The sequence below is a fragment of the Pan paniscus genome, chromosome 5, assembly GCF_029289425.2.
Source record: "Pan paniscus chromosome 5, NHGRI_mPanPan1-v2.0_pri, whole genome shotgun sequence".
Lineage (NCBI taxonomy): Eukaryota > Metazoa > Chordata > Mammalia > Primates > Hominidae > Pan > Pan paniscus.
In genome coordinates, this window is record NC_073254.2 from 164801513 (window position 1) to 164816508 (window position 14996).

The 14996-nt window shown below is 35.4% G+C and overlaps 1 protein-coding gene across 3 annotated transcripts in view; it reads left to right on the plus strand.

The window, feature by feature from the left end:
• The window catches only part of UTRN (utrophin), a 568097-nt gene that overhangs the window by 526636 nt on the left and 26465 nt on the right, over window positions 1-14996 (plus strand). For all 3 annotated transcript variants that reach the window (XM_014345496.4, XM_063605516.1, XM_008963924.6), the window contains one exon: window positions 8991-9127. In XM_014345496.4, the coding sequence (XP_014200982.4) occupies window positions 8991-9127 (137 nt within the window). The remainder of the gene's footprint in view (window positions 1-8990; window positions 9128-14996) is intronic.

Genomic DNA, 14996 nt, shown 5'->3' on the forward strand with positions numbered 1-14996 from the left:
CCAAGTGACTTTTTTTTATATAACCTTGATTTGCCTCTTTGTAAGCCTTTGTTTTCCTCTGTATGTAACTTATTCATATTTGTAATTAACAATTTAAATCCACTGTTTGGAGCATTAAGGAATTAGTTAATACTGATATCTCAAGTTAAGAAGTGACTCCCCAAAAAAAAGTTGTGGGGAGAATTAAAACAAATATTTTCTGTTTTGTTTTCTTTCTTTATTTGTGGTTCTTTATCTTGTTTTGTTTAAATTGTTTGGTAATTAGAAGTTATGTGTTACGGGATTTAGGTTATTTGGTAGCATTGTAAATAGCTTCCTTTCGTGTGTTGCTTTGCGGGTCTTTGGGGATAATAATAAGAGTCCTTTGAGCTGACCTAGTAAAGCCGTTTATTCAAGGATCACTTGATTATGAATACTGGGGGAAGGGTGTTAGCTTTTCTACATTCTAGATTCTTCTATACCTTATCCTTGCTGCTTCTTGTGATACATATTAGTGAAAAGGGAACTTTCAGCCATGTATTAATGCTTTTGAAGAACAGTAGTGCATAGATTTCAGCATAAAGTAAGATTATACAGTTTGCAATATGAACAGGGACATATAGAAGGATACACGTGCATTCATATAGAGATATACAAACTCAAGCAAAAGATAGAGTAACTCTAAATTATGTTCCATGTGATGTATCTATATTTGTTCTCTGTCAAGGATAAAATGGAAGAAAATTGAAAATTTCCTAACTGTATTTTGGTTGGTAAAATACAATCTCAAAAGTAAAAAATTATTTGATTTCGCCTTAAAAGTGATTTTGTTTAGGGTTTTTCTTTAGGGTTTTGCTACAGATAGATGTATCACAGGGTACATTTTATAATTCAGTGATACTTTCCATATTTTATTTATTCATTTATATTAGTTGGTGGGGAACAAGTAAAAAATTGATTAATTCTTATTATACAGGTAAGTTTTCATTGTTTTACGGCTACTTAATAGCAGTACAGTGGAGTAAAGCACATTTTCAGAATTCACATGCCCACTTATCTGTGTAGGTTCAGTTCTAAAATGTTTTTCACAGTGAGTCACCATCATTAGCTTTCCAAAAATGACAATTTCAAGGACAGCCCTAATTTGTACATGTGAATTTTTATGTGCTTGTTGAAAATCAGTCCAGAGGCATCTGGGGAAGATGGTGGTAGCATGGCATCAGAGTTTTTTTGTTGTTGTTGTTTTATTTTTTTATTTTTATTTTTATTTATTTATTTATTTTTTTTTTGGAAATGGAGTTTCGCTCTTGTTGTCCAAGCTGGAAGCAATGGCGCAATCTTGGCTCACTGCAACCTCTGCCTCCCGGGTTCAAGTGATTCTCCTGCCTTAGCCTCCTGAGTAGCTGGGATTACAGGCATGTGCCACCATGCCCAGCTAATTTTTGCATTTTTAGTAGAGACGGGGTTTCACCTTGTTAGCCAGGATGATCTCGATCTCCTGACCTCGTGATCCGCCCGCCTCGGCCTCCCCAAAGTGCTGGGATTACAGGCATGGGCCACCACACCTGGCCCAGAGTTTTTCCATGTCTTTTGCCTTTGCCATTTTCCTTCCATTGGTAAAGCAGTTACATTTATAAAGAGACATTTGTAAAGAGAATAACTAGACAGCAAAACTAAAACGTACAATGTTTGCAACCAAACTAGATGACAAGAGAGATCCCAAATAAATCCAGGTGGCGATAAGCCACCACCAGCCACAAAACGTACAAGACATCACTGCCTGTATGAGACGAAAGAGAAGGAAGTGAGGGTGCCTAAGAACCAGATAGCCCCCAAAATAGGCAACAGATATTTAATGGAAAGCTGGCTTGAGAGCAGAGCTAAACCTGGAAGGGTTTTGCCGTGCGCAGAGGCTAGGGTAAAAAAGGTGTGACATTTCTAGAATGCTCTTGCCTGCTGTGAGCTCTCAGACTGGACCCATCAGGGCTTCCTTCTAGAAAGAAGGTCTCATGCTGAGCAAAACTTCTGGGAATAGAATCAATATGGAGCATCTCAAGGCAACAGAAATGAAAGGAGAAGGCCTAGTCCAAACTGCGCCTGCGTGCTGTAGAGCGTATGGGGGAACAGGACCAGGAAGTCTCAAACTCAAGTACTGCTATGAATGGAATGTTTATGTCCCCCAAAAATTCATGGGTTGAAATCTAATCCCTAGTGTGATAGTGTTAGGAGATGGGGCCTTGGAAGTGATTAGGTCATGAGGATGGAGCTGTCATAAATGAAATTAGTACATTCATAAAAGTGACCCCAGAGAGCTCTCTCTTCCCTTCCACCATGGGAGGACGCAGTGAGAAGACGGCTGTGTATGACCCAGGAAGCAGACTCATTGGACCACAGATCTACCAATCCTTTGATCTTGGACTTGCCAGTCTCCAGAACTGTGAGAGATAAATCTCTGCTGTTTTATTTAAGCCACTCAGTCTATAGTATTCTGTTATAGCAGACTGAATAGATTGAGACACATGCTGTAATTGTAAATACCACACAAAAGCAAAAGAAGAGGAATCTCTGTGAAGTTAGAAAAGCTCTCCTCAACCTCATTTTGTTATAAAAGTTTAGGAAAATTAATTATACAACCAAAAAAATGAGCAACAAAAGTATCAAGACCAAATCTCATATAAAGCAATTTTAAGAAAAAGAGATAAGGAACAAAATTATATCACTACAAATAAAGCATGCCAGCGTAACTACTTTATGAATGGGAGGAAAATGGAAAAGTAAATCTATATTTTAATGTTTTCACTAATCATGTGGGTGGTAGTATTGGTATTAGTGTTCTAAGACTATTGTGTACGTAATATGATAAAAAGCAAATGAAGAATTGTGGGATTGTCTAGGTCTATCATCTCTTGTGTCCTTGAGAACCAGATTTTTGGTTTTGAAAAAAGGAGATAGAGGTGTATTAGAAAACAATTAAGTTAAATCAGAAATTTGAATTGGAATCATCAATGTAACTTCAAGAGAAATTTTACCTTCAAATGCATATTTCCCAGCTCTGTGCAAAGAAAAAGCCTGTTAACACTGAAAAGGCCTAAAAGGTGTGCTTGGAACATCTTGTAATAGTAGCTAATAAGGAAGCTGTTGAAGACTGTTAGAGTCACATTAAAAGTTGCCAACTGAACTTGACCTTCAATAATGAGAATTGCAATAGATTGAAGCCCATCAAATACGTTAAAATCTCATGATATTTAAAATGAACAAAAGCATTGATCATCTTTGGAAAATGATAGGAAACCATTTCATGATACTGAAAATTAGTCAACACAGTCAAATATTTATCCTGACTTTTCTAAATGAACTGTACCACAGAGTACCTAAATGTTAGACATGGTAATGTTTCTTTATAAAAGTATGTATTAGGCAGGGCTGTCTAGAGGGTCAGAACTAATAGGATAGATGTATATATGAACGGGAATTTATTAAGGAGTATTGACTCACATGATCACAAGGTGAAGTCCCACAGTAGGCTGTCTGCAAGCTGAAGAGCAAGGAAGCCAGTTTGAGTACCCAAACCTCAAAAGTAGGGAAGCCGACAGTGCAGCCTTCAGTCTGTGGCCGAAGGCCCAAGAGCCCCTGGCAAACCACTGGTCTAACAGTCCAAAAGTTGAAGAACTTGGAGTTTATGTTCAAGGGCAGGAAGCTTCCAGCACGGAAAAAGGTGAAGGCCAGAAGACTCAGCAAGTCTGCTCTTCCATCTTCTCCTGCCTGCTTTGTTCTAGCCGTACTGGCAAGTGATTAGATGGTGCCCACTGATTAGATGGTACCCACCCGGTTTGAGGGTGTATCTGCGTCTCCTAGTCCACTGACTAAAATATTAATCTCCTTTGGCAACACCCTCACAGACACACCCAGGAACAGTACTTTGTATTCCTCAATCCAATCAAGTTGACACTCAGTATTAACCATCACAAAGTATTCCAAGTAATAAATGAAAAATGAATGATAGAATGACACCATTTTGCAATTCCCAATGAATGGATACGGACACTTAGCATGAACAGCTGCTAAGATCACCTAAGAGAGGTGACAGCTATTATGTGCCTCCTATAACACTGCCAAATACCACTAATTGTCTTGACAAAAGTCTGCTGCATTATCTGGATCAAGTTGCAGATTTGTAGGAGGTTATCAAGAGGACAGACGAAAGTACTGAGCTGTACCAAAAATAGACATTCTGTAAAATCCAGACTCTGGAAAACTCTGCAGGTCAAATTGCCTGAGTTTTCCAACAGACAAACTGTAGGGAAATGGCAGGTGTGGAGGAGGGACCTGTAAATTAAAAGTGATTTAAAATATGTCAGATTTTTTTTAATAAGCAAAACAAATTAAGGATAGACATTGGAGTGATAAAACTATTTTTGAAACATAATTCAAGTTATGTACTACTTCAAAAAATGAAGTTGATGGTAATAATGGAGAGGGGAAGAGAGTTGTGCCTGGAAGCGGCTTCTCGAATGTGCAGCAGTGTTCCGTTTTCCGACTGATAATATTTCATTAAGCCATACATTTTTTTGTGTATATATTTTGTTTTACTTTAAATAAAAAGAATTCTAAAAATAAATCAGTCTAGTCACCAAAATTTTACAAATGGCTGTCTCTGGATGGTCAAATAGCTGGCAATTTTTATTTTATTTTTATTCCTTCATGTATATTTTATTTTTCTTTCTAGTTGTACTTATACCAAACATGTGTTATATACACCATTTAAATCTTTTTTAAGTAGCTGGGACTGCAGGCACGTGCTGTCATGCCTAGCTTTTTTCCTTTTTTTTTTTTTTTTTTTCAATTTTTTTTTATAGAGATGGGGTTTTGCCGTGTTGCCCAGGCTGGTCTCGAACTCCTGAGTTGAAGCAATCTGCCCTCGTTGGCCTCCCAAAGTGCTGGCATTACAGGTGTGAGCCACTGCATCCAGCCTATTTATAAAATGACATTTTAATATAATTTTTTAGAAAACCAACCACGTGGCGTCTAATCAGTACATTATTTAAAATGAAGGACAAATTTAGGATGCAATATTAGATATTTTAGTCAATGGCTATGGATTCTTTCCCTTTCGAAACTTAAAACAGTTCCATTTTTCTAGAAGCAGTGACATAGTCTTGTAAAAAGGCTCAAGTTTTCAAGAACATTTTTTTCCTTACTGAATTTGGTTGGAGTCCATCAAAGGCTTAGTGTGAGTTTACTTAGGCTTCAAAAACCTGATGATAATCTCCTCAGAGGCCATGATGGTTAAATGAGATTGAAGGAAAACAATTTATAAGGTACAAGGTCCTATGCTAACCTGTTACCCTTGTGTTTGATCTAATGGGATCTGCAAAGTCTGTTCTCCTTTTCTTACAGAAATAAACAGAAACCGAATCTTCCAAGAAATGCATTTAAAATGTTGGGTAATTTGTGTAGTAATGATTGTTCCTTTCAATTTTATCTTTCTATCATAATATCAAAAGTTATTTCCTTAAAAAAAAGAAAAATGTATTATACCTAGTGTAAAGGCAGAGTTGAGTTTGATTATATTTATTATGGTAAGTGGGTGGTTCTCTTTTTTCTTTCTTTCTTTTTCTTTTTTTCCAAACCAAACCATTACTTTAGCATTTTAAAATAGAGAAATATTAGGTACTACTATTATATAATAAAAATCAAATCGGACCAAGTATATATAAATGTTTTAACATTTTCGGTGCAAAAATGGGTTAAATTCACTTTATTGGCTCTATCCCAGCTGAAGAATTACATTCTGATAACCTGAATATAATCCCTAATTCCTTGGGATGAATTACTTTTCACTTTTTCTTTTAATATTGCATAAAGTTTATGGCAATAGTGAGTTAATGCTCTTAGATTACAACTCTTTGTGCTAGCTTTTCCCCAAGGAAATAAAAATAAGCTATTTCTGTGTGAGTGTGTACTAACTTTTAAAAACATGTAAATATGAGTATTATTAGAAACTCTAATTTCAATAACTACTATAACTTTTGGGGACAGCAAGTAGTTGTTTGTTATTTTGTGCATGGGATAGAAAGGGGTTGTTTTTGTTATTGGTGGTTTTGCTTTGGTCTTTCATGTCTTGAAAATATTTAGCTAAAGAATGTATGCTGTAGAATTGAACTGGCACTTTTGAATAATTTGTCATTTTTTTCACAAGCAAGAGTTCATGTTGGAACTCAAATATAGATAAACTAGAAGAACTGATGCTAAGTAAAAGAAGCAAGTCATAAAAGACCATGTATTATATTAATTTGTTTATATGAAATGTCCAGAATAAGCAGATTCATAGAGAAAATAGATTAATGCTTGCCATGGGTTGTGGGAGGCGAAGGGTCATGGGTACAGAGTTTCTCTTTGGGGTGATGAAAATGACCTGTAATTAGATAGTGGTGATTTTTTTTAACTTTATGAATTCACTGAAAACCACTGAAGTGTAAACTGTACCTTACCCTTTCTGAGGCACACTGGGTAAGGGGCCTGATGCCTTGCCCACCTGGCCTTTTCTCCCACCCACTCACTCCACTCAGGGCTGTGAATTGAAGACCTGGATATGGCTTGAAAACCACTGGCCTAAGAGATCAAAACTTTTACATTGCTAGGTATGGAGTTTACTCCCAAGTAAAAGCTGGAGTCCATTGCTCATTAAGTATTTCTCTATATTAACAGTGTACTAAGAACAGACAAAGAAATAAATTGGGTCATAAATGCTTATTCTTATACACGGGTCCTCTTTATGCATTTCTATTATGGAAACTTCTTTTTTTCCTTCCTTACCAAGACATTTAGGGTAAGCATATCTCTACACTAAATTATCTGCAGTTGTGATAACCATTGCAAAAAATGTGAAAATCGTTTATAGTAGATGATATATCCTTTTGGCTTTATTCTGAGACCCAGATACTGCTTCTCTAAAAGTTTCCTTATTTGCTCCCAACTACAATCTGTTTTTTGTTTTGTTTTTTTTTTTTTTCCTTTTCTGCCTGGTAAGAGCTGAATACTCTCAAACCATCAGATCTTATAACAACCCTTTTTTCTCCACAGGGTTTCCTTGAATTCTTTTTCTTTTCATGAATACCTTTTTCTTCTGCACTTTTGCTTTGCATTTGGGAAGCCCTATATCCATATAACTGCAGATCATTATGTAGTTAATATTCAGTTATTCAGGAAAAGATGGGTCATTGTGAATCTGATGCAAAGCCTGGTGATAGCATGGGGCTGGCACCTTGTTGCAGGTTGTTTGTTTTGTCAGTGTAAAAACTGATGAATTTTAAATGATAAGTAGCTGCGGCTTAATCATGTCTCATCTCTGCTTTGCAAGCCAAGAGAATCAAAAGTTCCCTTAATTATTGACTAGAAGCAGACATGTTTTGATAGAAGGGGAATGGATAGAAAGTGGCAAAACTATATAAGGGTTAACTCAGAACTTAGTTGTTTTCAAAAATAGTTTGGTTTTTTTTGTTTTTGTTTTTGTTTTTTTCAATTTTTGGTTGGGTGCAGTGGCTCACACCTGTAATCCCAGCACTTTGGGAATCTGAGGCAGGTGAATCACTTGAGGTCAGGAGTTTGAGACCAGCCTGGCCAACATGGTGAAACCCCGCCTACTAAAAATACAAAAATTAGCCGGGTGTGGTGGTGCGCACCTGTAGTCCCAGCTACTCAGGAGGCTGAGGCACGAGAATCGGCTGAACTTGGGAGGCAGAGGTTGCAGTGAGCTGAGATCGTGCCATTGCATGCCAGCTTGGGCAACAGAGCGAGACTCTGTCTCAAAAAAATAAAAAAAGTTTCTGTCTGCAAAACAAGTTTCTGTGAGTCCTGGGCATGCATGTTGTGAAGGAAAAGCTGAAGGGCAGGGACAGGGAGCAGGCAGCAGGTAAGCAAATATACTTACCATTCAGTGTCTGTGATTACAAGAAAGTTTCTCTCTCCTTCTCCCCTTCTCCTCCTCCTCCGCCGCCGCCTCCTCCTCCTCCTCCTCCTCCTCCTCCTCCTCCTCCTCCTCCTCTCTCTCTCTCTCTCTCTCTCTCTTTCTGTCTCTAAGAGGAGGGAGTGAGGTATAATGAGTGGTAGGTTGAGCAGCCAAGTTGGAGCCAGAGGATCATGGGCTTCATTAAGTTCTGTGCAGGTAATGTAAATATTTTAAATGCATCTTCGGAAGGATCACAGTTGATATCTGTATTGTAAATAGAAACTAGAATTGTGATATACAGTAGAAAACTGGGGCTTGGAGAACAATAGTTCATGGGATAGGATGATGGGGTGGGTGGGGTTGGGGTAGTGTTAGTCCATATCACCCTAAATGATTATCAAACTAATCATTTAGAAATACCTAAGGGAACAGTGACATTTTATACCACTATTAAAAATGTAGTTCAGGTAAAATAATTATGTGTCTGCATAGTTGGGAAAGGACAAAGAAATTGACAGTATTCCTTCCCAAACAGAGCACCAATGTGGCCCTGCTCTTTCTCTCTTATTTATTGTCTTACCTTTTTCCCCACTAGAATATATGCTGGCTTGTGTGTAGCCAGCATCGGCTCTATGACTAATTTCCATTAACACAGCTTGGTTAAAACCATATAATAGCCACAATACTCTGTCATCACTATATTAATAGCAAATTGAAAATTTTTTTAGTGATAAGAACCAGCCAATAGTTTGGAAAAATTAGTTTGGAAAAATTTCAAAACTAATTATACTTTTTGGCCCAAGTTTTAAAATATTGGGGAAATGAACTAGGTATGGTTTATTTTCAACAGAGAATGAAAAAGTATAAACATATCACTGGATATATTTAGTGATGAGTTCTTATTGCCAAGTGTTTTCATGAGACTGCTTTATTTCAAAAATGCATAAAACTACCAAAACTGTTGACATTTAATTGCATCAATTTACATCGGCTCTGATTTTGTTATAGATAGTTATTGCCTTCCATTTTACTGAGAGAAGTGTAATTGTTTTCAACCTTATAGACAACATCTGGGGAAGATGTACGAGACTTCACAAAGGTACTTAAGAACAAGTTCAGGTCGAAGAAGTACTTTGCCAAACACCCTCGACTTGGTTACCTGCCTGTCCAGACAGTTCTTGAAGGTGACAACTTAGAGACGTAAGTTTGATTTTAATATTAAATCTAGTGTGAACATTTATATCTGATGTTGTCTTTTTTATGTTAGTAACACAAGAGAAATTGTTTAATACCAACTGCATTTTAGAGGAGGTAAATTAAACTTGGAATCAGTCTTCACAACATGAATTTTTACAATTCACTTTTGACAATGTCACAGCCAAAATTTCAATTTTAACCTTGCACATGTCCTTAAATTTTAAAAATATGTATTAATATGTCAACCTTAATACACACTGGTCATCTCTTTTGTTGGTCATCTCTTTTCTTTTTAAAAACACTTAATGTGTGGCATTATATAGTCTTTCATTATTTATTTTCCTTTTTTTCCCCTTATGGGCGGTGTTTTACTATTTCTCAGAGTATGTTTTATACTCTTTTTGCATCTCTTTAATATAAATTTATTAATAATACTTAATCTGTTGATTCAGATATTTATGCTAAAATTCTAAAGTATCACATTATGATTCTAATCTGTTTTTTATTGAAAATGAAGACAGCAAACTGAGATAGCTTTATATATTACATAAAATAGAAAAAATTTCAATTTTAACCTTGCATGTGTCTTTAAACTTTAAAAATACATATTAATGTGTCAACCTTAATACACACTGGTCATCTCTTTTGTTGGTCATCTCTTTTCTTTTTAAAAATACTTAAATTGTGGCATTGTACAGTCTTTCATTCTTTTATTTATTTATTTATTTTCCTTTTTTTCCCTTTATGGGGGGTGTTTTACTGTTTCTCAGAGTATGTTTTATACTCTTTTTCCATCTCTTTAATATAAATTTATTAATAATACTTAATTTGTTGATTCAGGTATTTATGCTAAAATTCTAAAATATCACATTATGTTTCTAATAAATGAAGACAGCAAACTGAGATAGCTTTATATATTACATAAAATAGAAAAAATTTATTCAAAGTGTATAATTTGAGTTGGTTAGCATACATGAAAGTTTCAAGATGGTGAAATTACCATGTGATTATAAAGCAAAGGGAATAAGAATTTATGGCCTGAAGTGAAAAGAAAAAAAATGTTTTTCAATGACCCAGAAAAAATGCAAAGAAGTAATTTTAAGATACTAAACAATTATGTGTTAAGATCAAAATAGATAGATTTTAAATCTTTGAATTGCTTTTTCATATGTCAGCATAAATATTCCTGCTAAGGCCATTTTCTTGTGGTTGAATCTTGGGGAAAATGAACTTTTATTACTAATCATCAACAGAGTGCCTAGTTGTATAGCATAATGAAGTTCTAGTCAGAGAAAGACACCGTCTCAGATGACTAGAGAAGAGAAACTCAAAAGTGTGAAGTTTTCTACTTTATAAAAAATAGAGAAAATTGTAGTAAGAAGTATAAAAAATGTCAAGTGCAATTTTTGTGAAATGAAACTTTAGCCTTCAGATTCATAGTTCATTTTATTTTGTACATGAGAGAAAATCAGGAAGTAGTAATATTTTAGTGCATTGTGATAGTCAATGTCTCAAACATGTCAAAATAGAAGAATACAGTATTTGGTCTGCAGACCAAAATAGATTTTTTAAAATCCCTGTAGACCTCAAACTTTGCTAAATTTATGTACCAGTTTATCTCTTTTATTTGTGGAATGGCTAAGAAATAGAAGAAAGACCACAGCCAAAGCATAGGAGATACCTTTTTCCCTCTATAGGTAATGTCGTGTGTGTGTAAACAGAAAGAAATACAATGCAAACGCATATTTAGATAGGTCCATGTATAACACATACACATACAAAAGGTAAGAAAAAATTTCAACTGTGTGATTACTGTGCTTGATATCAAACTGTGTACACTTAAGATATATTCTTTCCACTTGATATCAAACTGTACAATTAAGATCTATGTCTTTCTAAACATTCTTTTGAATAGTACAATTTAGAAAAAGTTTTAATAAAGCAATTTCAATTGAAAGAGAGCTGTTCAAATACATTCAGGAACAGTAGACTTTTGGTCCTCTTTTTGATTTGTGGGTATGCTTTTGTCCTTTCCTTCAAAAGGTTGTGTGATAATAGATTCTTATTTGTCTTAGTATCTAATATATGTTTAACTGCGCTGATGCCTTAGGATAAAGACAAAATTGTACTTTTTTTGTATCCCATCCAATTAACCTTTGGAATGGATAATTCTGAGGCACAGAATTATTACTTGGTGCTTTAATTTACTGGATAATTTGATAGGTTTGAACTAAGCGATGTGCCTTTTAATCTTTTGCTAAACCATTGGCATTTTGCATCACAAATATCTACACCCTTTACAGGAATCATGCAGTTAGATGCATATTTTATACTCCTTTAAAACATTTTTAATTTGCCTTTCAATGTCAAAATAATCATTGGTGTCAGTCATCCTATTCTGAGTGACTCTATTAGGTAAAAATTAACAGAAAAGCATGCCAAATAATTTTCTGCTGTGATTTTGGGGTGTAATTCTGAAAATGCCTTGCCTCAATTCATTCAATTGAAAATGAATTTATGAACATTTTTAGTGAGAGGAAAACAAGAGAAAAAAAGGAAGAAGTGTAAGCTTGCATCAGATGCCCCAAGATCCTTTTTGGAAAGATTTATGAACTACTAGATATAGTGGGCAGGTTTTCTTTTTTTAATCCTAGACCAAGCTCTCGGGATTTGATATAGTTCACTTTTCGGCTGAGCCCTTTCTAGTACAGGGCCGCTTAATCTTCTGGTGTAACAATTTATGTGAGTGGGTAATAAAAAAGTTTGATTTTGTTTATTCTCCTATTTGTGGGAGGAGAACATTGGAGAAAAACCAGCGAAGTGGCAAATGTGTTGAAGTTATTTATGAAGCTAATTAGAATTTTCTTTTGCTTCTTTCTTTTTCATCCTTGCAAAATGTAACATTTTATCCTCTGCCCAGTAATTACACATGCATGCATGGAGGAGGGGATTTATGGGGAAAATGAGTTATTACTAAAAGGGAGTAAACAAATCCATGCTAAGGTTTATTCGATTAATTTTATAACTATGCAAAATTTTCCAGAAAATAAATCAATAAATGAGTAGAGTTTGATTAAAGAATACTCCATTGAAAATAAATCTGAGGAACAAGCTAAAATAGTAGCAAAAGTAATTCAAGGGTTGTGAGAATTATTATTGACTAAAGAGATAGGTTGGTTTCCCTAAAGATTAAAAAAAGTAAAATAGACACCTCTCCCTGGTATTGGTTAAAGGGGAGTAAATGAGTTTAAAGATTTTTTTAAGAGCCTTTGCTATAGCAAGAAACAAATACACTATAAGTTTAACTACAGTTGCAGTTAACATCCGACTAGAAGGAAGTATGACAGCCAAGTTGAGACCTGAAAGATTAATAGGGCTAAGTGTGATGTGTTTGATGTGGGAGGTTGAGAGGGAGAGTTTCTGGTCCAAGGAAGCATTTTCAAAAGCTTGGAGGCAAGATAGTTTCAGAAACTGGGGTGGAAAACTAGCAACAGTGGCAAGAAATGGCAGTGGAGAGAGAAGATGGAACCATATAATGAAGGGCCTTCTAAGCCATGCCAAATTGTTTGGAGTTTATTCTGAGAGCAGTGGGGAGCCTTTGGGGGTCTTTGAGTAAAAGCAGCAGGGATCCCACTTACCCTGCTCTGGAGCAAATGGATTGAAGAAGGCAGAAGACAAAGAACAAGGAAGAGTCTAATGACAATTTAAGGCACTAAAAGGGTCATTAAGTTCTTCAAAATCTGGGTTTTATATATAAAACCATTATATATATATATATACACACACACACACACACACACACACATTTTATATATACACAATATGTATATATAGTATATATATACACATATACAATAAATATGTATATATAGTATATATACACATATACAATATATGTATATATACTATATATACACATATACAATAAATATGTATATATACACAAATATAATACATATGTATATATATTAATATAGTATTATATATATATATATATATTTTTTTTTTTTTTTTTTTTTTGAGACGGGGTCCAGTTCTGTTTCCCAGGCTGGAGTGCAGTGGCACAATCACAGCTCACTGTCTCATTGCAGCCTCGACCTCCCAGGCTCAAGTGTTCCTCTTTGGAAATTCCTAGGCAGTATGTGAAGTTGTGGGGGGGGTGTCCCCCCAGCGTTAAGAATGACGCTGAATGATCTGGCTCCAGACATAAGCCTGTGAGTCAAGCAGAACAAGTTTTCTTGTATCAATTTGTAAATTAACTTCTGGGTGAAATTTTCAGCCTCCCAAGAAGCTGGGACTATAGGCATCATGACACCATGCACAGCTAATGTGTTTATTTTTTGTGGAGATGGGGTCTCATTATGTTACCAAGGCTGGCCTCAGACACCTGGGCTCAAGTGTTCCTCCAGCCTCAGCCTCCCAAAGTGCTGAGATTATAGGTATAAGCCACCAAGCCTGGCCTGGGTTACATTTTACATGATACTAAGTGATCCTCTTGCCTCAGCTTCCCAAACTGCTAGGATTACAGGCACAAGCTACCGAGGCTGGCCTGGGTTACATTTCATATAATATCTAAGTATTTGTAGCAGAGTCTGCTTTCTGGAATATTAGTGTGTGATTGGCAAAATCACCTGTTCAGCCCCCATGCTGGAGAGCAGGGATAGGCTGCGTTCTGAAGCCTGGGCTAACACACACATTGTTCTTATTTCCAAGCCTTTTTAATGATAGGTTGTAACTATGCAGTTTCTTATTTTCTCCTTTCAGAATTAAATGAAAAAGCTTATCATTTAATCTTTTTTTCTACAAATCAAAATTTTCTGAAGTCAATGAAGCCCAAGGTTTGACTTTTTTATCTCTATTTCTTTTTTTAGAAATTTTTCAAATATATAACAAAACTTGAGAAACCCTTCAGTTCAGTTCTCTACCCTTGCCATTCTCATTTTTTAGGTCATGGATCACTTTTGTGCTAACTGGATTAAGTTAGCAAGAACCAGTCAAGCAATTTGACAGAGCTTTTCCAAGGTTGATTAAGACAAAAAAAATACACACTTTTCTTCTATTTGAAGTTCGTGGCATATGTTTTGCTACACTTGAATTTTGGAAATAATCTCTTAAGCATTTACTGTTTTTAGAAAGTATATAGCATATCATTCACCTGACATTTAACATATTCAGGGTTAATGAAGAACAGTGACGTGGAAATAGTATTGACTAATACTATGTTGTTTTATTGTTATTGTATCTATTTTACACATATGTAAATTAAGTTTACTGACAGTATAGATATTCTGACAAACAGTGTGGATAAATGCCTGGTTCTGCAATGAGAACACATGGACACAGGAAGGGGAACATCACACACCGGAGACTGTTGTGGGGTCGGGGGAGGGGAGAGGGATAGCATTAGGAGATATACCTAATGCTAAATGATGAGTTAATGGGTGCAGCACACCAACATGGCACATGTATACATATGTAACAAACCTGCATGTTGTGCACATGTACCCTAAAACTTAAAGTATAATAATCATAAAAGAAAAAATAAATAAATAAATAAATAAATAAATAAATGCCTGGTTCTGAAAATAGATCTGAAGAGTCTTAGTTTTTCATCCCAATAAGATAATGTTCAAAAGTCTTTGCTGTGCAGGCATCAACCTGCACTTCACTATAGGAGATGAAGAGAAAAGTAGGCATTATAGATACCTACTTTCTTTGTCTAAGTAGGTATGTATAATAGAAATAGGAGAATCAAGGAGTTTTGGAATAATTTTGTTTCAAACACTGTTAGCTTTTGCAGACTTTAATTAAATAGCTAATTTTCTTTGTACTGTAAATGTTCTGCATTCATTTACTCTCCTTCCTCCTCAAA